Genomic DNA, 25305 nt, shown 5'->3' on the forward strand with positions numbered 1-25305 from the left:
GCTCCCATCCCAACCCCATCCCTAAAGTCCCTACCCTAGCTCCGCCCCTTCCTGGCCCTATTGGATCCCTTCCCAAATCCCCGCCCCGTCCCCACCTGTTCCCCCAGCGCGCCGCGTTCCCCCTCCCTCCCTGCTCCGAGAATCAGCTGTTTTGAGGTGCAAGCGCTGGGAGGGAGGGAGGAAAAGCAGGACTCAGCAGCGCACGCGCGAAGGAAGCAGAGGTGGAGGTAAGCTGGAGTGGGGGGGAGTGGGGCAGGGAACTGCCGGTGGGTGCTGAGCACCCACCAATTTTTTTCCATGGGTGCTCAAGTCGGCACCTATGATTCCATCTGAATTTGGTGCTATCAGCCTCTGGATAAAAATATTTACACCAAATCTTGTGTAAAACGGCTATAAGTTAACTAAATAAAGCACATTTTCCTGGCTATTGAAACATTAACAAAAATAAGCTTTGGTCAGCTCATTTTACTCTTCCACATCTTTATAAATATTTATACTAGACTCTAGAGTGAAATACTTTCAACAGAATTACAACAGACATACCTGTTCTTTGGTCAATTTAACATCTGCACAGCTACATTCTGCACTAATGAGACATTTCACATCTTTAGAATTCAATGGTTCAAGATGAAGAGTTGGCCACAACCTTTTAGAGGGAGAGAACAAAATTACATTAAAATCCAGCAAAATAGTATGTGAAAGAAAAGAGACCTAACTACTTGAAGGTGAAAAAAAGAAGATATCAATGCAGAAATCTGAAACTACACTCTTCTGCTGTTAAAGGATTTTAATAATACAAAGTCACATTTGTATTTTTAACCTTGCCCTAAGACAGCTGACTACAGCCAAGTACTGGAAGTCTGCAAGTGCACATGCCTATGTTTAATATGCATTATGATATGTTCAATGGGGAAAATCCAAATCCAAAATTCCCACTGACTTCAGGGGGTACAAAATCAGATTCAGATTTTATTCTGCAACATATATATATAAGTATATTTAAACCCAGGCTACTTTGAAACCTCCCCAAAGAACAACATACCTCCAGGCCTGAGGACATGTTTCCACGTTCACAGATACAATCACCCTTACATTCACTGGCAGGGGATCTATCAGCCATTTCATATGTTTTTCAGCTTGCTTAAAAACAAGTTTCAGAGCATTAATTCAAAATTAATTAAAAATAAATGCCACAAATCACTATCATCTCAGTAACTGTTCAGCCCAGTGAAAACAATCTTCATTGCCTCCATTCTCTTAAAATTGTTCAGGGCCACATTTTTTATATAGAGCCAAACTTACCTTTCTATATGCACCAGCATGGTGACAGCTTAAGTAAAGTAGTTAGCATAGTGTCATGTAGACTCTCACCACCTACAGATTGGATACGTGACCTGACCCCCAAATCAGTCCACAATTTTGGATCCACCCCCAGCAGATAATGCAATGAGACAGATCAAAAGGCAACGTGCTCTGGCAAATTCCAGAAATACCAAGTTTTATAGATAAATCAAATGACAATTTAATTAATCTAGTAAAATTGCAAATTATTTTCTACTTATTTTCTCTCTTACAGTAAATGTATTGTTTTACTGTCTCACTGTCACTACTAACCTGATATACCACTCCAAGTTTATTTGGCATTTGTAAAGGCCAAGTAGGTTGGAAATGTACCTGTATTTGGTCTATAGAGTCAATAATTATGATAATGCTGCCTTGGTGACGAGCAGAAAGTTTTTCCAGCCAACGAGGAAATTCTTCCAAGAGCTTAGCTGGATCCAATGTTAAAGGTGACACTAACCAAGAATGCTGCATGAGCTGCAAAATTATAAACATGCATAAAAATATTGCATCTTAAGAAATGCTTAGGGGAGTTGGACAAAAAGACACAGGTGGACCCAAGATAAAATCATTCACTCCTGGGGAGCTGATTTCAAACAAGTCCATACAAAGTTGTTTTCCCTTCACTGCATATAAGGAGCAAGACATTAAGAAAAAAGGAGAATGTTTTTTTGAAGTTCTTATATATTTAATTTTAGATGGACAACGTGAGGTTAAAAATCCCATGGGACCATCTGAGGAATAAGAAGTGTGGAAAATGTATAAATAAAAATGTGTAGGCTTTTAACAACACAGGGAAGAGTTGATTTAATCTTTCTGAAGGGCTCAGTCCTGTGCAGCCCTGAGTGACTTCTTTTGAAGATAAAGGGAGCTCAGATCCTGGCAGAATCAGGCCCCTCATTTATTCCACACATATCAGACATGTACTTCTAAAACAAATTAACATAGAAGAGCAATAGTCCAACTACAGTGTGGTGCCAACTGGCAAATGCAGCTTCAGGTTTCTCAATGCATAGACAAAACAGATGCCACCTGCTTCTTTCCTTGGCCAGATGGCAGGAAATAGTAAAAGAAGCTTATGTGGCTTTCTTTATAAACCATCAATATTTTTCATCAGAATCATAATTGATGACAACGTATTATGAAAAGCCTCAGAGAGGATATTTTAATTTATTTCTGATATATGATCAACTCAACAAAATGGGGACAATCATTGTCTGTATCACCCTGATTGGGTACAGACAAGTCCATAAGAACTTTAAATAGATTCTCACCCCTCCCCCCCACACACACACTGAATAATGCTACATGTGCTAAACAATAACTAGAGTACCTTTAAAGTAAGCCGTTTAATTATTAGTGCAGATTCTGAACTGGCAGACATGGGCCTCCCAACAAAGTGATAGAGAATTAGTGTGTTTGGTGAATGCTTCTGTTGCAGTTGAATCCTAATGGGGCAAAAAAACACACACACATTCCCAATAGCCCACATTTTTGCAAATATATTCTTATTTCCAAAAAATAAGATTGTTGATTCGTCGAATGTAATTATACATTTTAGCTTGGCATGTGCGGTATATACATAATAAAATAAGTCAGACAATTAATCATCCCTAATTAAATATTTTACATCAGAATTTTCACTTTTGATCTCCATTGGACTAGAGGGATTTTCAGATACTAGCTACATTCACAGATTACAAAGATAAAACATCAAAAAGAGGAGATTCTTGGGGGAGGGGACAGTAATGAATTCCCTGATGGCATCTGCATTCAAGTGTTACTAATCTGAATACTGTCAGTTTATTTTATGGCAGCAGGTTCTATTGTAGATCATAAGAGACTGCAAGATGCATTTCTATAATAGGTTTCTGGATTTGGATCCTCCCTCCCATTTACCTCAGCAGGGTGACTTAGCGGAGGTGACACTTTCCTTTGGAGCCACCACCACCCTCATTCTCAGAACAGTGTACATACCCCTGTGCAGGAGTTGAGGTTTGGGGTTCGCCGTGGCATTGTCCCTTGTGGGTTATAACTGGTGCCTAGAGGGGAACAACTACTCAAGTGATACTAAAAACAGAACTAGACTTTACAGGGTGCTTTTAGAAATTCAGTATTTTTCTAATGCTGGTTTCTCCTGCTACCAATCCAATGTTGTGCTGTTCTTGTTTGAAGTGTAATTTAAAAAAAAGATTAACCATTGTTAAAAATACCATTTTGACAGGAGAAGAGATTTGCCAGAGCCTGGTCCTCCAGACACAAGAAGAGGTGGGATGGGTGCTGGTGCTGCCACTAGATCATTTAGACGTTCATAGTACTGCAAACACAACAATTTAAGTTACAATGGCTCCAGTATTAAAGAAATACATATACGGATTAATTAATATACTGATTAATGCATCCTCCAAATATTTAAGCATATACTTAGCTTTAAGAATGTTTAGTTCCATTGAAGTCAAGAGGACTAAGAGTAAAACGAAATATATGGCTACAGAAACAAAGTGGTTTTGTTGTTACTTTTTTAATGGGGAAGGAAGACTGAAAAGTGCTAGAATCACTAAAAACTACTATTTAATACCTCTTCCATAAAAAGTTTTAAAGCAGAAAATAATTTTTAAAAATTAGTTTGGGATGAATTTGCAGTACTAATATACGTGACTGACTAGTAGCACTGGTACAGTAAGACCTAGTACAAGAAGGCATGCAATTCCCCCTGCACCTCTGCTAATGTACTGCAATCTTGGCGTGCCAGATCCCAGACCTGTGTCTCATGAGAATATAGTACCAACTGGACTAAATTATTATGTTGTGGTTTTATGAGGTGAGCAAATGTCCATTATGGACTAGAGTGAGAGAAAAATTCATTTTGACGTGTGACAAGGCAAATCTGAATGTAGACCTCCAAGAACGGAAGGATGGTCCAGTGGTTAGTGCATTAGGTTTAATTCCCTGCTGCATCACAGACTTCTGTGTGACCTTGGGCAAGTCACTTAGCCTCTCTGTGCCTCAGTTACCCATCTCTAAAATGAGGATAATAGCTCTGACACACAGAGTGTCGTGAGGATAAATACAGGCACTCAGATACTATGTTGATGGGGGGGGGCACATAAATAACTAAGATAGATAGCCAAGGACAAAAGGATAGTGCTCTAAAATTCCATGTCAGTAGTTATACTTGATTATACGGAACTGGCTATTTTTAGAAGCTACAAATTCTTATACAGCCAGAAGTACAGAATAATATGAATGAAGAATAGCAGAGCACATTCCTTACAATTCTAAGAAAAGGAATTATCTCTGTGTTAACTTTTTAATTTCCATTTCTAAAATAAGTTAATCAAATTTACTGGAAAAACAGCATTCAAATTTGTCTCTGTTCCAGCTATTGGAGGCAGGCCACAGAATCTCACTCATCCACTCCTGTAACAAATCCCTAACCTAAGCCTGAGTTATTGAAGTCCTCAGATACTGGTTTAAAGATGTCAAGGTGCAGAGACTCCTCCAGCAAGTGACTCGTGCCCCACACTGCAGAGGAAGGCGAAAAAACTCCAGGGTCTCTGCCAATCTGCCCTGGAGGAAAATTCCTTCCCGACCCCAAATATGGCGCTCACTTAAACCCTGAGCATGTGGGCAAGACTCACCAGCCAGCACCCAGGAAAGAATTCTCTGTAGTAACTCAGATCCCACCCCATCTAACATCCCATCACAGACCATTGGGCATATTTACCTGCTAATAATCAAAGATCAATTAATTGCCAAAATTAGGCTATCCCATCATACCATCCCCTCCATAAACTTATCAAGCTTAGTCTTGAAGCCAGATATGTCTTTTGCCTCCACGACTCCCCTTGGAGGGCTGTTCCAGAACTTCACTCCTCTAATGGTTAGATACCTTCATCTAATTTCAAGTCTAAACTTCCTAATGTCCAGTTTATATCCATTTGTTCTTGTGTCCACATTGGTATTAAGCTTGAATAATTCCTCTCCCTCCCTAATATTTATCCCTCTGATATATTTATAAAGAGCAATCATATCTCCCCTCAGCCTTCTTTTGGTTAGGCTAAACAAGCCAAGCTCTTTGAGTCTCCTTTCATAAGACAGGTTTTCCATTCCTCGGATCATCCTAGTAGCCCTTCTCTGTACCTGTTCCACTTTGAATTCATCCTTCTTAAACATGGGAGACCAGAACTGCACACAATATTCCAGATGAGGTCTCACCAGTGCCTTGTATAACGGTACTAACACCTCCTTATCTTTACTGGAAATACCTTGCCTGATGCATCCCAAGACCGCATTAGCTTTTTTAACGGCCATATCACATTGGCGGCTCATAGTCATCCTGTGATCAACCAATACTCCAAAGTCCTTCTCCTCCTCTGTTACTTCCAACTGATGTGTCCCCAATTTACAACCAAAATTCTTGTTATTAATCCCTAAATGCATGGCCTTGCACTTTTCAATATTAAATTTCATCCTATTACTATTACTTCAGTTTACAAGGTCATCCAGATCTTACTGTATGATACCCCGGTCCTTCTCTGAATTAGCAATACCTCCCAGCTTTGTGTCATCCACAAACTTTATTAGCACATTCCCACTTTTTGTGCCAAGCTCAGTAATAAAAAGGTTAAATAAGATTGGTCCCAAAACCGATCCCTGAGGAACTCCACTAATAACCTCCTTCCAGCCTGACAGTTCACCTTTCAGTATTGCCCATTGTAGTCTCCCCTTTAACCAGTTCCTTATCCACCTTTCAATTTTCATATTGATCCCCATCTTTTCCAATTTAGCTAATAATTCCCCGTGTGGAACCATATCAAATGCCTTACTGAAATCGAGGTAAATTAGTTCCACTGCATTTCCTTTGTCTAAAAAATCTGTTACCTTCTCAAAGAAGGAGATCAGGTTGGTTTGGCATGATCTACCTTTTGTAAAGTTATGTTGTATTTTGTCCCAATTACCATTGACCTCAATGTCCTTAACTACTTTCTCCTTCAAAATTTTTTCCAAGACCTTGCATACTACAGATGGCAAACTAACAGGCCTATAGTTACTCGGATCACTTTTTTTTCCCCTTCTTAAAAATAAGGACTATGTTAGCAATTCTCCAGTCGTACGGTACAACCCCTGAGTTTACTGATTCATTAAAAATTCTTGCTAATGGGCTTGCAATTTCATGTGCCAGTTCCTTTAATTTTCTTGGATGAAGATTATCTGGGCCCCCCGATTTAGTCCCATTAAGCTGTTCGAGTTTGGCTTCTACCTCGGATGCGGTAATATCTACCTCCATCTCCTCATTTGTCATCCTACCATTATCCCTAAGCTCCTCATTAGCCTCATTAAAGACTGAGGCAAAGTATTTGTTTAGATATTGGGCCATGCCTAGATTATCCTTAACCTCCACTCCATCCTCAGTGTTTAGTGGTCCTACTTCTTCTCTCTTTGTTTTCTTCTTATTTATATGGCTATAGAACCTTTTACTATTAGTTTTAATTCCCTTTGCAAGGTCCAACTCTACATGGCTTTTGGCCTTTCTCACTTTATCCCTGCATGTTCTGACCTCAATAAGGTAGCTTTCCTTGCTAATCCCTCCCATCTTCCACTCCTTGTAGGCTTTCTGCTTTTTCTTAATCACCTCTCTGAGATGCTTGCTCATCCAGCTTAGTCTACAACTCCTGCCTATGAATTTTTTCCCCTTTCTTGGGATGCAGGCTTCTGATAGTTTCTGCAACTTTGACTTGAAGTAATTCCAGGCCTCGTCCACCTTTAGATCCACAAGTTCTTCAGTCCAATCCACTTCCCTAACTAATTTCCTTAATTCTTTAAAGTTAGCCCTTTTAAAATCAAAAACCTAGTCCCAGATCTATTTTTGTTTATCCCTCCATCTAGTTTGAACTGAATTAGCTCATGATCACTCGAACCAAGGTTGTCCCCTACAACCATTTCTTCTATGAGGTCCTCACTACTCACCAAAACCAAATCTAAAATGGCATCCCCTCTTGTTGGTTCTTCAACTACTTGGTGAAGGAATCCATCAGCTATCACATCCAGGAAAATCTGAGCCCTATTATTATTACTAGCACTTGTCCTCCAGTCTATATCTGGGAAGTTAAAGTCTCCCATGATCACACAATTCCCATTAGTGTTTACTTCATTAAAAAGATTAAAGAGGTCTCCATCCATATCCAAATTGGATCCCAGCGTCTGTAGCACATCCCAAGCAGTATCTCAGGGAAGGCTCTAGCAGCTTTCTTTCCCAATGTGATTTTTGCCCAGACAGACTCTGTCTTCTCCATTCCATCACTTCTTATTTCTTTACAGTCTACCTCATCATTGATATACAATTCTACTCCACCACCTTTGCCTTTATTTCTGTCTTTCCTAAACAGCACATAGCCTTCAATACCTGTACTCCAGTCATGACTACTATTCCACCATGTTTCTGTTAACCCTATAATATCCGGTTTCTCTTCCTGCACCAGGAGCTCTAGTTCCTCCATTTTGTTACCTAGGCTCCTCGCATTAGTGTACAAACATCTTAATTTTTGCCGTTTGGCTTCACTGACATCCTTTACCCGATTAGGCACAGACATTCTACCGCCAGTGTCACCTATTAGACTGGTATCTACACAACCCTCCCTCCTTACGTCCATTCTCATACCCATGGCTGTATCCTTTCTTACTTTGTTTTCTTCCTTTTCAATGTTAAATTCCGGCGTGGAGATCACCTGGACATCTCCCAACCATCTCCCCCAAATTTCTAGTTTAAAGCTCTCTTCATCAGTTGTGCCAGCCTCCATCCTAGAAGTCTATTTCCCTCCTTACTCAGGTGAAGTCCATCCCGAGAGAACCATCCTCTGTCCATGAATGCTTCCCAGTGGCCATACATCCCAAAGCCCTCCTTGTAGCACCACTGCCTGAGCCATCTGTTGAGCACCATAATCTTGTCACACCTTTGTTGCCCTTTTCTAGGAACAGGCAGAATCCCACTGAAGATCACCTGAGCCTCGATTTCCTTAAGCGTCTTCCTCAGCCTGGCAGTCTCCCTTGATACGTTCCAGCGATAATCTAGCCGTATCGTTTGTTCCCACATGAAGGACAATCAGCGGATTCTTTCCCGCTCCCGTTAGGATCCTTTTCAGCCTCAGGTCCACATACCTTATCTTAGCACCCGGCAGACAGCACAACCTTCTGTTCTCTGGATCAGCTCTAGTTACAGACCTGTCTATTCTTCTCAGTAAGGAGTCCCCAATCACATAGACCTGCCTTTTCCTGGTAATGGTGCGATTCTCCGGTCTATCCCCTGCTCCCTTTGGGTGCAAGTCCTCTCGATTTCTATTGTCCCTTGTAATCCTCCGCAACCCATCCCGTATCCTCCTGGGGCTCATATTTGGTGTTGTTATCTCCATTGACTCTTCCCCTCTTCTTATAGGACTAGCTGCTCTTCTCTTCTTTCTTGCCCTCTCACCTTCAGCGACCACCTGCTGTGCCCCTCCTTCATTTTCCAACTCCGCAAACCTGTTCCTGAGCTCTATTTCTTCTTCAGTAGCCCGTCTTTTCCTCTGCCTGTCTCTTAGTCACATGCTTCCACTGTCCACTTTCCTCACCCAGCAGTCTCCCCTCAGAATTCTGTGGTCCTGTTTCCATCTGCAAGTCTGAGCTTTTTCCTTCAGCCTCCTTATGTCTTTGCTCCATCATCTGCTCGAACCCCCTTCTAAACTCAACCAGAGTTTCCACCTGCATCTCCAATCCTCGGATCTTTTCTTCCATCAGCTTTATCAGGCAGCACTTCATGCAGACGAAACTCTTTTCAGATACCCCTCCAGGATCATGTACATGCCGCAGCTTCCACATCCAGTCATCCTCATTGTGTCTTCCACTGCTGCCTCTGTATCGGTCATAGACTTCCCACCTAAAACCTGTTAGTCCGGGAAACACAAACCAAACCACCACCACCCACAGAGGGAGGAGGAAAAAAAAACCACACACACACACACAGAGCAGGCACCAAAACACTGGCACACCCCCCCTTCACTAGTCTGTCTATTCCTCTTCCTGCCTCCCTTAGTCTCCCCCAGACACTCCCCTTGCAAACTCCCACCAAAACTCCCCTCTTTACAGCTCTGTTTGCTGGCTCCTGTGCCGCTGCAGCTGTCTATGCCGCTGCCTGACTGGGTAGCTACCTTTATAGGACCCCTAAGCAGGGAAGCCCTGCCCCCTAATCAGGGCTCAGCTTCTCTCCCAGCACACTGCCCCTACCAGCCTCCACACATATAAAACTCCAAAATACAATACACAAAACACAAAAACCTTCTCCTCCAACAGAACTCTGTTTTTGGCACTCCTAGTTTTACAAGGGTTTACAGGTGAGGCAGTCCAGGAAGTACTGAGCTTTTCAGTACCCCTTTATTTTTAATTTTACTATGTCTTTCTCTCACACACACTCAGATACATTAAGATTGTGGAACTATATGATAGTCTTTTCATTATCCAATTCCAACAGACCTAATTCTCTGTATTGAGACAGGGCTTTCATTTGCTTCAAAAAGCTGTTTGAGGCCTTTCATTTAGGCTTCAAAGTATGGTGTGTTACTCACCTTCTAAGAGAACCCCTTATTTCTAGACGGCATGCTATCATGGCAACATTTCCTCCAATGGAGAAACAAGGACCATTTCTTCATCAATGAAACTTTAAGACAGACATAACTGGCATTGTTCCAGAAATTAAATATGTCATCTGTCTAACACATATGGTCTCCTCTAGCCTAAGGTGTAAAAGCCCCAAGGTTGTTCTCAAACATAGGTCCTTCCATACAACAGCATCATTGCTGCACATGAAACAGAGAGCCATTTATTTCCCTTAACCAAAAGACATTTCTATCTGCTTACTTTCTCAAATCCTAGTTCACATGTTGAGTTAGAAGCCTGCTGGAAAGCTTCCATCTGTTCTTGTTCATCATGTGCATCCCACAGTACATCTCCAAAAACTTCCTCTTCGGGTGCAGTGGATTCCTCTTTATTACCCAAATCCTTGCTTTCTACTTCTGTGCTTTCACAGCCAAATATATCCTGTGTAAGAAACAAACCACATGGAAATATTGTAACTTATTCCTTAAAAGTATATGCTATCATTGCCCCAGATTCTTTCAACTAGGCAGTGGGCACCGCTTGCATGTCATTTTGGACTTACATTTGTGGCATGAAATGTATTCCATATAGTATGGGCTGCATACTATACTGACACACACTGGACAGGACAGTTTTTATGCACTATATCCCTTCCTGCTTTAGGTAACAATGCTGGGGTAGATGAGTGAATTCTATTCATGTCAATGGATCTGTGCCCATTTACGCCAGCAGAGAATGTGACCAAATGAGTCCTAGTGACACTTTATACTGAGATCTCAAGAAGCTGCTTTCAGTTTTCCCATGATGGAGGTTGCCTACAGTAGCATAGTTGTTAAACTATTTTATGCAGTTGTGGCTTTCCTTACTTCCAGGTATTAAAAATGCTGAAACATATGGAGGCCTTTGAATTATGACAAAACATCACTCATTTGTAGTGAATATAAATAGATTATTAAATAGACTGTGGATTTACTACAGTGCTTGCAGAGTACTGGCAATATGGCAATTTTGTAAAGCCCTGGATGGCACTGCCCCAGAGTCTATCGTTCGAATTGTAAGCAGGAATGCGCAAAGTAGCCTTTCATGTGGAATACATGCATCATGTACTCTACCTGTTTAATGATCTTTTCCACACAATTATAAGTTTCATACGCTCCTTCTTCCACTCCTCCCATGTGATCAATGAGCTGAAAAAGTTAATGACAAAGTATGAAGCAACTCTGGGACTGACTATTAACACAGATGCAGTTACTGAGGCATGTAGATATAAAATATATCCAAAGCTTATATTCTTTCCAGAACAACATTCGCCACCTTTCAAAATGAAAAATACTTTGGAGGCTTACCCTCTGGCACCCTAAGACAGAATTTCATTTAAAAATGAGATGCTTCCACCTCACCATAGATACCTTGGCAGTGGATAGGAAGGCTTCACAATGAGCTAGGACCCAGGAGGGTTCCCCTCTCAGCTCATGGAAGCTAAGAGAGGACATCTGGAGAATGATTTACTAAGGCAGCTGCGTTTCATTGTTAATGAAGGTGCCTGTAAGAAGAGGTCAGCTTCTAAGGGAAGATGGCTGCCAGGAGAGTGTACTCAAGCAGAGCCTGGAATGCCTTGTATGCTTTAGGGGATTATTTGTTTGTTGTCCTTTTCCTTATTTGAGTACTCAACCCAGAGGCAGGAGGAGGAGGGGACTTTGAATCAGAGTTCCTTTGTTTTGATGATATACAAAAAAACACTACAGGAAAATGTATCATTAATGATGTGGTTAGACTATTTCTCTCATTGGAAAGTCCTGTAAAATGTAATAGGGATTTAGCATATAAAAATTTAATAGTATTCTATGGGCATTACAGTATAGTATAGAATTTAAACAGAGGATGCCCCTTGTATATACATTTTTTTAAATCATTCCAAAGAATTATATGGCAGGGTTGCTTTTCCCCAGAGGATTATCTAAAATAATATAGAACAGTTCTTTTCTATTAAATCTTATAGCATTTTTTCCATAAGGATTCTGTAAGAAATTTATAGCCAAATTCTTCTCGGTTGCACCCCTCTGTGCAGCTGAGAATAAAACTTTGTTTAAGTTTCTGTACAGGCACAGTGCTCAATTTTTTAAAACTACAATTTCATAAAATTCAACACCATACACCTGTTCACAAAAGATGTCATAACAAAGGATGCGTTATGCAATTTCTTGTAATATCTGAAGTTACGAGTTTTATGCTACAAAATAAGAGGACAACAAATCTCTGAAACATAACAACCTTCTACATGTTGTACCTTTGCTTTGTTCACATAACAAACTTGCTCAGTTAACTGCTGCACAGGGTCTGAACTGACTTTGCCATCTTCTATTCTGCGGTAAATCAGCCGGGGCTTTCCTTCAGGATTTTTCAATAAAGCTTCTTCACAGTCCTCCAGCAAACAGCTAGATTGGAAATCAGCATTCTTGAACTATATTACACTGTTGCAGTACACAGTTCAATCAACATAAACTCTAAGGATGGGTTTCACTGCAAAATCTAATTGAAAGAGCATGCCTTTTACCACGGAGGCAGCCAGACATTTAAACAGAGGATATCCAAAGTCTGGCCAAGAAAATGGAAAAAAGTTCTCTTGTTGCTAATTGGACTGTATATATAATATATATATTAATATTCTTTCAGTAGCACGTTTACACATTATTGCTTTCAAAAGTCTATTTTCTACAAACCCTCTCATACTGGTACTCAGATTAAACAGTAATAATTCTGCATTAGCTTTTCATACACATGAGAATAGAGTCACAAGTCATTATTAACAAATGTCAAATGTATTGACACACTATCATCAATTATTTGAATGCCCTGTCCTGCTACCTAAAGTCAAAGGGAAAACTCCCTTTGTCCTCATTAGAAGTAGGGTCAGGAGCTTACAGGGTTAAGGCTCATCAAAATGGACAAATTACGTTCCCATCTTGAATCTGGACAGTGCACTGTACTTGTATGAAGGAATATCTATATTTATTCCTGAAAGTTCTGCCTTGTGAATCTATTATGCTACATACAGAGCATATGTCTCCCTTGCCTCAAGGGAGACAAACTAGCAGATAGGTGCAATCTTCCCCACATGAGGCATTATAATCTTAATCTCACTTTTTGTACAAGAAACTATTTAAATTAATATTGTTGTCAGGAAGCTCTCATTCTTCTCTGAGATGTATTGTCCACATGGATTCCACTCTTGGTGCACATGTGGCCCGTGCACACAAGATTGGATTCTTTTGGCCAGCCATGTCAGCAGGGCCTGAAACGCTCTCAATATCTTTGCATTGCCCCGCACTTCTCCAAGGACAAAAAGGGCAGAGCGGACCCAATTTTCCCTCAGTTCTTTTTTACCACCTGTGCCAGCGAGATGGAACCCCTGTAGTGTCTCTGTGAACCTGCTTCTTTGCACACAGTGCTAGCATTAGTTAGTCAGCAGTATTATCAATTAGCAAGTTGTTAATTAGCCTTTTTGCCCATTAGCAAAAAAAACCTTTTTAGTCAGATATTTAGTTTATAGGCTAGACACCTCCACATCCGAACAGGGGTGCTAGCAAAACGACAAAAGGAAAATCGCCAGGATTCAAAACCTAACCCTTTGTGTGACAGTTCAATGGCATAAAGCAACATACACTGTAGGTACCTTTTTTTGTTTAGAAGAGGGACACATTCCTGACTGATGTTCCATATGTTGCTCCTTCTCTAAGCAGACTCAAAAAGCTAGAGAAGCCGCATCCCAAGTTCCTGACCAAAGCTGACAGAGTTCCATATGAATCAATTTATTCATCTCCCAATTTTCTTCCCCAATCCTCGCTCAACTCAAAAGGCAGCTAAATTCAGACACTTAATGTAGTAATGTCATAGTTCATTAAAAGGCCAAAATCTAGACTGTTCCTGGCCTCTTGCTGATAAGATTATGGGTCAGACAATATCCTGACAGAGATTATCAAAATGGCTGTCCAACTGTACAAGGACATATGGAAAATGACGACTCTATGCCCATTATTTAGTATTTTCACTTCTAATCCCTCTTTTCTTCCTCCTTCATGGTATACAGCCAAAAAGAAAAAAAGTCCAAGCTGCAAAATAGAAACAATCACAACTGAATTGTAACATTATCCTTAATTCAATACTTTTGGGTTAGGAAATTATTTTTCTTCTAGTAAGACGACCAATTATCTACTGTACAAGTGAAAAGCACTGCACTACCAGTTGTTATAAAATATCATGGATTTAGTAAATTACATTACAACAGGCAAGGGCAAGACACTGCACTGAAGAGCCAGGAAATTAACTGAGAAGTGACTTACTTAGAGAGACAAAAAGAATATGTGACCAAATAAAACAGAGGTAATATAGGCAGGTGAATAGACAGATAAGCAAACAGAACACACAGAAGATGTTCACACATGCCATCTCTAATTTCTATGATTCTATCACTATGAACAGCAAAAAGCTGTTCTTGGAAAGCAAGAAATTTGCAGATTATGGTGGCTCTTTTATGTTGTATTTTAATAGAATCTAGAGCCACAGGAACAGGGAAACCTCAGAAAGAAGCTGCTTTCTCTTTAACTGTCTGTGCTAGAAAATCTAAAGTCTGAAGGAAGATTTGTTAGAAGAAACTAGCTTAAAAAATGCTATAAGTGGAACGCTGCATACATGTTAATAAGCTATGTGCTGTACATAAATTATCAGTTTCTCTTTGCTTTGTCAATCTGCAAAACTATTAACTTACCTTGGCAAAGTTAAATGTATGAACAAAATGACTAAGGAACTTTTCTCAATTTCCCATTTTCTCACAGCCTGGAAATGATTTCCATTTTCTACTGGAAAATGAACAACTTGAAAGAAGTACCCCATTGTTTCACATATTCTTTGAAGTTTTGGTGAGTAGTTCTGAAAGGAAATTTAAATAAACTGACCTTTATTATTAATTACATATATCAATAAGGACCTATTAGTAAACCCCAATTTCTTTTCATTATAAACTTTCTTCCATTGAAATCCTTAACAAAACTCCCACTGATTTCAATGGGATCAAGATCCAACTCCTAAACCTTTTAAGAACTACCACAGGGTTTCGATGAACAAGTATTAGAGGAGAAAAATAGAGAACCTTAAATTAATGATTAATTAACATAACTTTTGTGCTGTTCTCACCCTAATGAAGATGTCTACTTCAGGTTGAGTCTCATCTGTATTAATGAGATAGCACCTTACTGTGTTACTCCACAGAGAGTGGGAAAACAGTGGAGTGACCTGCAATAAACTGGCAATAGCAGCATCCCAGTCATCTGCAAACAATATACAAAGACACAAGTCTCCTTATCTTGTTACATCATATAACAGTTTGCATCAATGCTCTCTTAACATACCCTAAGGAAATAATAAACTTCATGTTATAGAGTATCTTTCATAATAATATATCACAAAATATTTCAGATTTAATTAAAAGTTAGATTTAAATAATATGCAAAATTATAAAATATAGCAAAACATAATAGCTGAATGTTAAATATATTCACATTACATACCTATTATCATGGTTCTTTTAAAATAAGTGTTTGTGAAATTTAGCCAAAATCTCAAGCTGATGGGTGCCATACAAAAAAATTAAATTCTGTAACAGGAGTAATAAAGATGCCCATGTAATTAGACGCTTAACTAAGCAATTCTTAGGAAAATATTGCTGCTTCAAAATTAATTGTAAATATACTAAGCTAACAAATGTTGGTGAACTAATAGGTAGCATAATTCTTTAGATAAACTGCATTGTTCTCCATGTGTACGCTGTATGTCAATTCAGCTTATCATAGAAAGCTTTAAGCTAATTCTTTTCTTAGCTTCTCATTTTGTAGGCTAACATTACCTATGTTCTGAGCAGTTTCAAGGAAGCTGCTTGACATGGGAAAGTCTTAACACTTTAGCATTACTGAAAGGTAATTTGGTGTGTAATTTTGTATTTTTATGAGATCTCTAATAGCTCACTATAATCTTGTAAATTCCTGCAAATGTATTTTGAAATATAAAACACCATTTTTCTGATAAGCTGACTACTGAGTTACTAATGGTCTCCTGAAAATGTCAAAAAGTGACCTTTCACTAGTAGTAAAGTGGTATCACAAAGTGACAGATGCAGAGAAGCTCAAAGTTAAGGATGATAAATTACTTGTCTGAGTAACTAATTTGAACTGAATCTGTGTCACAGGCTAGTATTGAGATTAAGGTAGTGAGTCAAGCCAAGTTAGACAGTGTTGTTACTAACTACAAAATACTGGAATTGATAGGGAAATCAGTGATAATCTTTCCCATAGGACAAATGTAATTCAGCATGCATAGGTCTTGATCATGCTATTGGATCTGTGTGGATGAACCCTCAAAGTCATGCAGAGTTCCATTTAAGTCAATGGGACTCCGCCTGGAAGGGTCTTCCTATGCAAATCCAGCTGAAGGAGAGGGGCCATAGTTTGTGACATCATGCATGTGTCCTATGTGGCGAAGGATCTGAGAATTTGAAAAACAAGACGAAAATTGGACAAGATACCGGGACTCTATCAGGCTAAAATAAATCACATTTTAAATAATTTTTTCTTGGTTATGTTATTCAAAGCTGGGTCATCTAAAGCCTTTTTTTGAGCCTCCATACAATAAATTGGTATTTGGTATATTTATTATGAAGAATTGAGATTCACTGTCATTATCTAAGAATACTGCTGCACATATTGTTAGCAGCAAAAATATTAAACACAATTAGGTGTGTTTTATCTATACTTCCATTTTATTTTTACAAAAAGCAGTCATTCAAAGGAAAATATGGAGTGACAGACACAGTAAATCCCTTAACGGAACATAAGAATGGATGCAAAAGACCTCCATGGTAAACAGTACTTGTAAGTCAACAGCCCCTTGTTAAACCCGCTTAGCAGACAAACACCAGTTGCTTACCTCTGTTTATGTTCGCAAATGGTCCTTCCACATCTATGGAACTATGAGCAAACTCAGGCCCTCTGAAAGACTGCTGAAGTTGCATCATACTACCCATAGATGGCTCACTTCCCAACACTCCACCAGTCCAATATTCAGATTGGGCTCCAGTAGCTTAAAAGTAAATACAAACTGATTTTCACGAATTGAAATATATTGTCAAACCTAAACACTTCAGTTAAAATTTGTTGACAAATGCCACTAATTGAAATTCTTCTCGCTTAGCAGGTTCACTCACTGCTTTGGCTAATGTAGTTTTAAATCAGAACTCCCTCACAGTTACAGAGAAGCCATGCTATTAAAGAAATAGGTAACAGAGCGTGTTAGTACATGGGGGTCTCAAAACTGAGGACCTCATCGTTGGTTTCATATATTGTATTAGGTCACCTATAAGGAAGAGTTTCATAGGTTTACTGCAGTCATTTGTGCACTTCACAAAGTCACCACACTGTTGACAGTCTCTATTTAAGAAAGACCCAGAACTAAAGAGCAGAAAAGTGTTGCAGGTCAGGAGTGAAATACATTTCTTAGTTGGGTGGAAAAGCTTTATAGTTAACTTCTCATATTATCCTTGGATTACACCATTTCCTACTAATCTATCACTTTCAAGACCACTAAATTCAAATCTTTAAAGAAAAAAATGAGAATAAGTTAAGAAAGATTTTTTAAAAAGAGGGATGAGGAAGTATAAAACACAAATAAGAAGGAATATAAAAGAAGAAAGGAGAAAATATACACGGGGAAGAGGTAGGAATCATAGGCCCGTTAAAATCAATGATGTCACTAGAATTTAGCACGTGCAGTGCATAAGTGCTCTGCGGAAACAGAGCCATATATATCACATGAAACGTTTCTAGTTCTGAAGGTTATTCAGCCACTTCAGCTGTGATTTGTGTCACATCTTGTTACAAAGCAGGGTCAGATGTAACAGCACTGGACCTCAAGGGAAAACCCAAGTGTTGTAGGAAGTGATGCTGATGATCCCTAGTCTGTATCTAACCAATACCCTGGCATGGCACTAATGGGCACTGTCCTGATGCAGATGCCATGTTTTGGATCAAATGTAAAACCAGGAGACTTAATGCCTACAACCGCTAAATATCCAGTGTTGTTAAAGACTACGACTGTTCAAAACTGGTCCCCTTGTCAAATTCCGATTTGATATTCTGCCTAAGTTTCCAATTAATTTTGTTCATTTTCTGTTCTGATGGGTTATATGGGGCTGATATGCCAAACTGGAACATAACCTCTAGACTTGTGAAAAGGCAAACTCACAATGAAAATACAAGAGAAGCAGAAAGGTTCAGGGAAGGTAGAAAGTCAAGGTGTCTTTTAGAATATGGGGCACTATAAAAATAAATGGAATCACCAGAAATGGCTAATTAGTTTAGGGCCACGCACAGACTTCAAAAAACACAATTTAAATGGTAAACTGTTTTTATCCTTCACACAATATTTCCTTGTGCTTTTAAAACTTGCATTTTAAAAACCTCACAATCTATAGTGCATATATATTTTTCTTTTGCTATACTTCACAGAATTTAATCTTTTTTTATTCGCTTGCTGAAAGTAGCAGATGGAATTCTTACCAGTAACTTCTGTGCAATTGTCATCTGAATCAGACTCTTCAGGATCAAAAACTTGGATCCCCTGGGCTTGCAGTCTCTGAAGTTTTGTCTCCAGCTCTCGTTTGGCCCTCAGTAAATCCTGAATCTCATTTTCCTTAGTTTCCCTGAAAATCTAGAAAAAGGAAAGGATTTTTTTTAAAGTATAAAGCCAACTCTTACTATTTTATCACAAATCTTGTGAAATTTTATGTTTGATCTATAGCCCCAGCTCCTGAATTCATGTGATCAGCTGTCATTAAAAAAAAAGTGAGATTTGAGCCCTCGTTGTGGTAGAGAAAGACTTGAAAATGTGACCCAAGTGAACATAAAACAGCCATACTGGGTCAGACCAAAGGTCCATCTAGCACAGTATCCTGTCTGCCAACAGTGGCCAATGCCAGGTGCTTCAGAGGGAATGAACAGAACAGGTAATCATTAAGTGATCCATCCCCTGTCACTCATTCCCAGCTTCTGGCAAACTGAGGATAGGGACACCATCCCTTGCCATCCTAGCTAATAACTATTGATAGCTCTATCCTCCAGGAATTGATCTAGTTCTTTTTTGAACCCTGTTGTAGTCTTGGCCTTCACAAGATCCCAAGTGCAACCCATTCTCTCTAAACCAGAAGACAAATAAAGGAATCCAACATTTATTATTTTTAAATCATGATTTTTAAATCAATGCCATGATTTTGGGGTTACTGACTCATGATTTTTGAATGTTTGGGATGGACGGTACTAAAATAAGCTCATAAGTAATATGCATGGTTTTTAACTTAGTTTTAATAAAAGCCAGCTTTTTTCAGCAACAAAACTGTAATTTGTTCTCAAAGATTTCCATATTATATTATATTATATATTATATTATATTATATGGAATGTTGTACTGACAGCTATACATCTTTAATTTAAGTAGTTTAAAATACAGAGACCAGATATCTGGAATTGTCTTGTATATACAATATTACTATCACAAGCTAAAACTGATTAGCGAGCTTGGTCTTTGATCAGAACTAAGTACTTAAGATCCCAAGAGTATAAAAGAGATCGGTAGACTTAATTACAAATACAATTTAAAACAAAGTTCTTTGAAAGCAATTCTTGCCTTACTTATCTACCAAAACATTTCCTCTGCTACAGTTGATGACATCGGTAAGCCCTAAAATAGCGCAGAGAAATGCTTTTACTGTCTAATTTTGCGTGCTAGGAGTGGGATCAGCTGCAGGAGGGGAAAACCAGAAGCATCAGCTTGGCAATTAATAAGCCTTTCAAATCACTCTAAGGCAAAAATATTAAGGCTTTTATCTTCACTTAGCTCTTGTATTTTAGTAGCACAAAGAGATGTGCCAATAGTTGGCACAGGGGTTATTTTTGTAATGAAAACTAAAAATGTTGAACATTAACAAATTAAATATAAACATTACTGAGAAATATCCAAAATCAGTGTTTGAGCCTACAATTTATTTTTCTTTAAAATACCATGTAACATAACTTCTGATCTGCATGTTCCTTGCCCCTTCTAGGTGTGAAATTGGCAAGAGCTGATGAAATGGCACAGAAGGTGCTAAGCTGTTGAGCAATGATAACATTTTCTCCTTTCCATTTTCAAAAGCATTATTTTCCACTAAGGGCTTGTTGTCTATACTTACGCGCTGGTTCGGCGGCAGGCAATCGAACTTCTGGGTTTGATTTATCGCGTCTTGTCTGGACGCGATAAATCGAACCCAGAAGTGCTCCCCATCGACTCCGGTAATCCTGCTCGACGCGAGGAGTACGCGGAGTCGACGGGGGAGCCTGCCTGCCGTGTCTGGACCACGGTAATTTCGAACTAAGGTACGTCGACTTCAGCTACGTTATTCACGTAGCTGAAGTTGCGTACCTTAGTTCGAATTGGGGGGTTAGTGTAGACCAGGCCTAAGACTAAATGTTATTAAAAAACATTTCTACAGGTAAATTTTGGTATGATTGATTTGGAGTAAATAGTGGATTAAGGCCCTGGTCCTGCAATGAGTTTCATAATGGCAGACATCTGCATCTACATAGAACCTACCCACAGAGAGTTCACTGAAGGATCAGGGCCAAAGGGATTACTTTAGATTTTCTTGGTCAATTTCCTGGGGGATAAAGTGAAGATGCTTACCTTGAACTGTCTCTTGACTTTGTCTCGGTCATGTTCAAATGTAGCAGCTCTCTCCATGGCTTGATATTTGGCTTCTAAAGCACTTTCTTTCTCTCTAAGTATTTTCTGATAAGTTTTCTGAAGAGCCTGAAAAAATTTAACATATTATTTCTCTGAGAGAAAAATATTATTGCTATAAAGTTTTAGCATATTTTTCAGCTACTGAGTTTAGATAGAAAATTCAAGTGTTGCTCCAATAGCCCTTTTACAATTCTTAATTCAATGAAGACGTTTTTGTTTGTTTTTTTGTTTGTTTAGATTTAAACATTGCATTGCAGTGTTGGAACACAAATCAATGCAGCAGTGCAATCCTATCATGAATGAGAAACAAAATATTTAATTTTTTTATTAAAGCTAATGTTAAAATTATTTACTAGAGTGTGTGTACATCTGGGTATAGTGCTTAGATTCAGGGGTTCTCGCAACAAATTTTTGGGTGGCCTCGGAGTGCGCCATCAACTTTTGCTAGTGGCTGCTCCGACAAGTCTTCCTAAAATACTTAATTAAATTTAGGAAAAATAAATATACACGTCCAAATCATTGTAATTTATTTATGTAGGGGTTTTTTTCAGACTCAATAATTAAAAATAATGTACAATTGTCTATTCATTACTGGACCTAAACAGAATAAAAACACAAATAAGGTGCTTTGCATGTTTTGCTTTTTTTGGTTGTCTTTTTTTAGACTTGTTAGCTCAGTGGTCCCCAACCTTTTTCCTCTGGCGCGATGAAGGACCGTGGCGGTGGACGAGCATCCGCCGAAATGCCGCCGACAAGCGGCAACGTCAATAGGTGTCACCGCCGAAATGCCGCCGATTTTCGGCGCCATTGTGGCGGCGACGCCTATTGACGTTGCCACTTGTCAGCGGCATTTTGGCAGATGCTCGTCCGCCGGCCAGTACGTGGGCGCACTTAGACGCCCCAGCGGGCACCATGGCGCCCGCGGGCACCACGTTGGGGACCCCTGTGCTAGCTAGTAAGTCTGCTGTGAAAAGTGACATTTTGTATATTTGTTAATATCACTTTTCACAGCAGACTTGCTAGCTAGCTGGGAGGCTGTGAAAGGTGATATTGTTAATATCACTTTTTACAGCAGACTTACTCAGCCCCGGCAAGCTGGGGGACAAATTAAGCCCTGGATGGGGAGGTGGGTAGGGGTCCAAGAGGTGATAGGGGGATAGATGGGAGGCAGCAGGAATCAGGGGAGATGCGGGAGGTGAGCCTAGAGCGAGAGCCTGGGGCCCTGCTGCACAGATGGGGACTGGAGGAGGCAGCAAGGGCCAGGGGCGATGTGCAGGGGGTGAGCCCAGAACCTGGAGCCCTGCGGCTGGGGGATGAAGCTTGCTGCCGCACGGCCAGAGCCTGTCGCCCACCACCCAAGGGCTTAATCCTGAAACCCGATCCCCACCGTCCCCAGGAAGGTGGGGAATTCACACTGGCCGCCTGCTCCTACAGTGTTTATAGCTCCAGAAGGGGACAGAGACCAGCTCCTGCTGGCGGCCCTGGGGGAGGGTTACTCCCCCTGCCCCTCCATCATCACCCAGGAGGTTGTGGCCCAAGAAAAGTTCCTGGTGGCCACATTTGAGAAATGCTGGCTTAGATTATCCACAAATACAAAGTTTGTTTTTAAAGTCATAAGATACATATAATGCAAGCAGACCCTGATGTTCTAATGCAGCCCCACTGACTTCATTTTTACTTCAGTGGGGCGCTGAAGAAACCTGGAAAGAAAAGTGAAACTGACCAGTTCAAGCTGGAAGTATTGCAAATAATAAACTAACTGTCTAAATGGTGAAAAGTAAACTAGATGTTTTATTTTATTATACCAATCTAAGTTTTTATTAAAGATGTCTAGATTAACACAGGTAAAGAAATTGAACACATTTTTAACTGTCCATTTCTTTTTTTAGTTACTGATTTGTTCATGTAAAAAATGCCATCTTGATCTGAAATATTTAGCCTGCAGTTGTGAATGTTGTTTCTATCAGGCTACATTTAAAAACTGGAATTTTATAAGGGTGCTACTCAGCAGCTCCACACAGAGTAGGCGGGAGAATACTGGGAGATGGGAAGAAGCTGCTGGGAAGGGGAGGAGATAAAGAGCACTGGACTTCTCTCCACCCAAAGACTAGTTGGGAGGAAAGAGGTCAGTGCTAACGCCATAGCTGAGGGGTCTAGTCCCCACTTCAGAAGGCGCATGGTGTACTGGAAAGAGTTCTGGGTTCTGTTCCCAGCTTTGACACTTATTTCCTGAATAACTTTAGACAAATCTCTTGTCTTCATTATGCCTCTGTTTTCCCATCTGTAAAATGGAGATACTCAACTTATCAAGTGCTTTGAGATGTAAGGACGAAAAGTGCTATAGAGGAGCTAAGTATTATTATTTGTCTCAGGAGATGAGCTCTTCCCTCCCACCCCTTTCCCTATCAACCATGGTGAGGTTCAGTACAGTTGCTAGTTACCTGGAGCTCTGCGCGGAGTCTCTTGTTCTCCAGGTCCAGCTTGGCTTCTTTCTTGACCATAGAGGCCACCTCGTTGTTCTTGCTGACACGAAAGATCTCGTATTCTTTCTTCAGACGCTCATACTCAGCCATGCACTCCAACTCCTGTACCGAGGCAGTGGATTTGAAACTAGCCCCAATGAGGCCTCCAGGCCGCGAAGCACCCACCCGGCGGAAAGAGCTGCGCAGCAGGCGAGCTTTGGGCTTCACCTCCACTGGGATCTCACAGGCTTCGCCGCCACCTCCTCCATAGGCGTCCTCGATCACTTCCCCTCCGGTGCCCGCTGGGCTCACCAGAGAGGAAGCTGTCCCCATCGTTGGGGACCAGGCTGGGATGCTGCCCTCACTGCTGCTCTCCCTTCTCCATGGGTTTGGCAGCTGGAGTCACCCAGGAGCTGGGCACGTGTCACTGGTTCTGTCCCTGTAGCAGTTTATACCAGGGTCATCCCTATGGTGCCTGTGCACCCATGGAGTGGCTGGCAGTGGGGCTCCCCACACAGGTCAGGGGCTTGCAGGGGCTCTCCCCACCAGACCCTAACAACTAGACTGGCTTTAAGCCCCACTTCCACCCAGGGGAGCAATGACGGGCTGCCCCGCTGTCTAGGGCGGGCCCACAGGACAGCAGCAGCTCCTCGGGGTGGCATGAATAACACCCCTCGGCAGGGAGGAGACAGCCACAGCCTCGGGGACTCTCTGCCCCAAGGCCAGGGTCTCAGGCAGCCGCAGCCCGCTGCGCTGCAAGGGGCGGGACAGGACTCAGAGGAGGAAGGAAGGAAGGAGCCACGTGGGCCGCCTCCAGCCCTCCCCGGACAGGGCAGCGGGGACGGGACTCGGGAGTCTCTGAGCCCGGCGGGCTGCAGGGCGCCTCGTGCGGCCAGACCCCGCTCTGCGCGGCGCTGCTGGCAGCCGGCTGGGAGCGCCGGGCCCGAGGGGTGAGGGGAGGCGGGGCTGGCGGCTCTTGGGGAAGAGACGGGAGGGAGCTTGTCGGGGCTGACAGGGGAAGGAGGGGGGCAGGTTGGGGAGAAGAGGGGCCGAGCTGGTGCGGAGAGGCTCATGGGGAGATGGGGGCTGGAGGCGGGACGCCTCGCCGGTGGCGTGGGGGACTGGGGAAAGGGAGAGGGATAGAGGCAGCGAGCACGTACAGAAGGAAGGGGCTGATTTGTTCCCCAGTGCAGGGGGACACGTCTCTAGATAAAAGAAGTAACTGTGGGAGCTGAAGTAGAAGTATGGGGTGGGGGTTGGGAAGGAGCGAAAGGGGGGGGGGAAGCAGCCACATTTAAGTTGGAGAGGTTTCAGAAACAATTTGGAAGAAAAAGAACAAGGATGGGAAAGAAGGGAAACCCAAATAGGGGGACATGGTAAATAGAACAGTCTGTTTCCACCAGAAGTAATTGGTACAGTAATGCCGCTGGGGAAAACAGCATTGTACTTAGATTTATAAGCTCTTTGGGGCAGGAACTGTTTTGTTTTTTTGTTGTGGGTTCATACAGCGCCTAGCACAATAAGGTCCTGGTCCATGGCTCGGGCTGTTAGACACTACATGTGCTGTTCCCCTGGTATTATCCAGACCCGTGATCTGCTAGGTCACTCCAATCCTTGACTCTGGGAGCCAGCCTTACCCTGCTGTGCTGTGAGAACCCCCACTCCTGGGCTGTTCACGCACAGCCTCTGGCATGTAAGCTGCTCCTTGGATTGTGCCACCGAATGACACTAGCCAATATCTCCGGTCCCAGACACAACCCTAGGAACCTCCGTCTTGCAGTGTCCAATTATGCCCGCTGGACACTGCAAGCTTATATGAGTTCGTCAATTTAACAAAGAAATTGATATGTATCAGGCTTGTTATCCCAAGGGGAGTCTCTGACACACTTCAAACCAAACACACTTCTTCAGGCAGAAAAAACAAACAAATTTATTAACTATGAAAGATAGATTTTAAGTGATTATAAATCAAAGCATAACAAGTCGGATTTGGTCAAATGAAATAAAAGCAAAATGCATTCTAAGCTGATCTTAACACTTTCAATGCCCTTAC

General features: G+C 41.1%; 1 protein-coding gene across 1 annotated transcript in view; it reads right to left on the minus strand.

Annotated features, from left to right (window-relative positions):
- Positions 1-24020, minus strand: part of NPHP3 (nephrocystin 3) — a 40926-nt gene extending 16906 nt beyond the window's left edge. Inside the window, exons 1-14 of the mRNA XM_034760932.1 lie at positions 23232-24020; positions 20731-20856; positions 18573-18723; positions 16945-17097; positions 15160-15293; positions 14735-14895; positions 12257-12404; positions 11082-11156; positions 10231-10410; positions 3555-3658; positions 2675-2789; positions 1675-1818; positions 1043-1140; positions 544-646 (exon numbers count right to left, since the gene is read on the minus strand). Coding sequence (XP_034616823.1) covers positions 544-646; positions 1043-1140; positions 1675-1818; positions 2675-2789; positions 3555-3658; positions 10231-10410; positions 11082-11156; positions 12257-12404; positions 14735-14895; positions 15160-15293; positions 16945-17097; positions 18573-18723; positions 20731-20856; positions 23232-23585 — 2046 coding nt within the window. The 5' untranslated portion in view covers positions 23586-24020. The remainder of the gene's footprint in view (positions 1-543; positions 647-1042; positions 1141-1674; positions 1819-2674; positions 2790-3554; positions 3659-10230; positions 10411-11081; positions 11157-12256; positions 12405-14734; positions 14896-15159; positions 15294-16944; positions 17098-18572; positions 18724-20730; positions 20857-23231) is intronic.
- Between the last annotated feature and the right edge of the window lie 1285 nt (positions 24021-25305).

Source organism: Trachemys scripta, chromosome 2 (assembly GCF_013100865.1).
Source record: "Trachemys scripta elegans isolate TJP31775 chromosome 2, CAS_Tse_1.0, whole genome shotgun sequence".
NCBI lineage: Eukaryota > Metazoa > Chordata > Testudines > Emydidae > Trachemys > Trachemys scripta.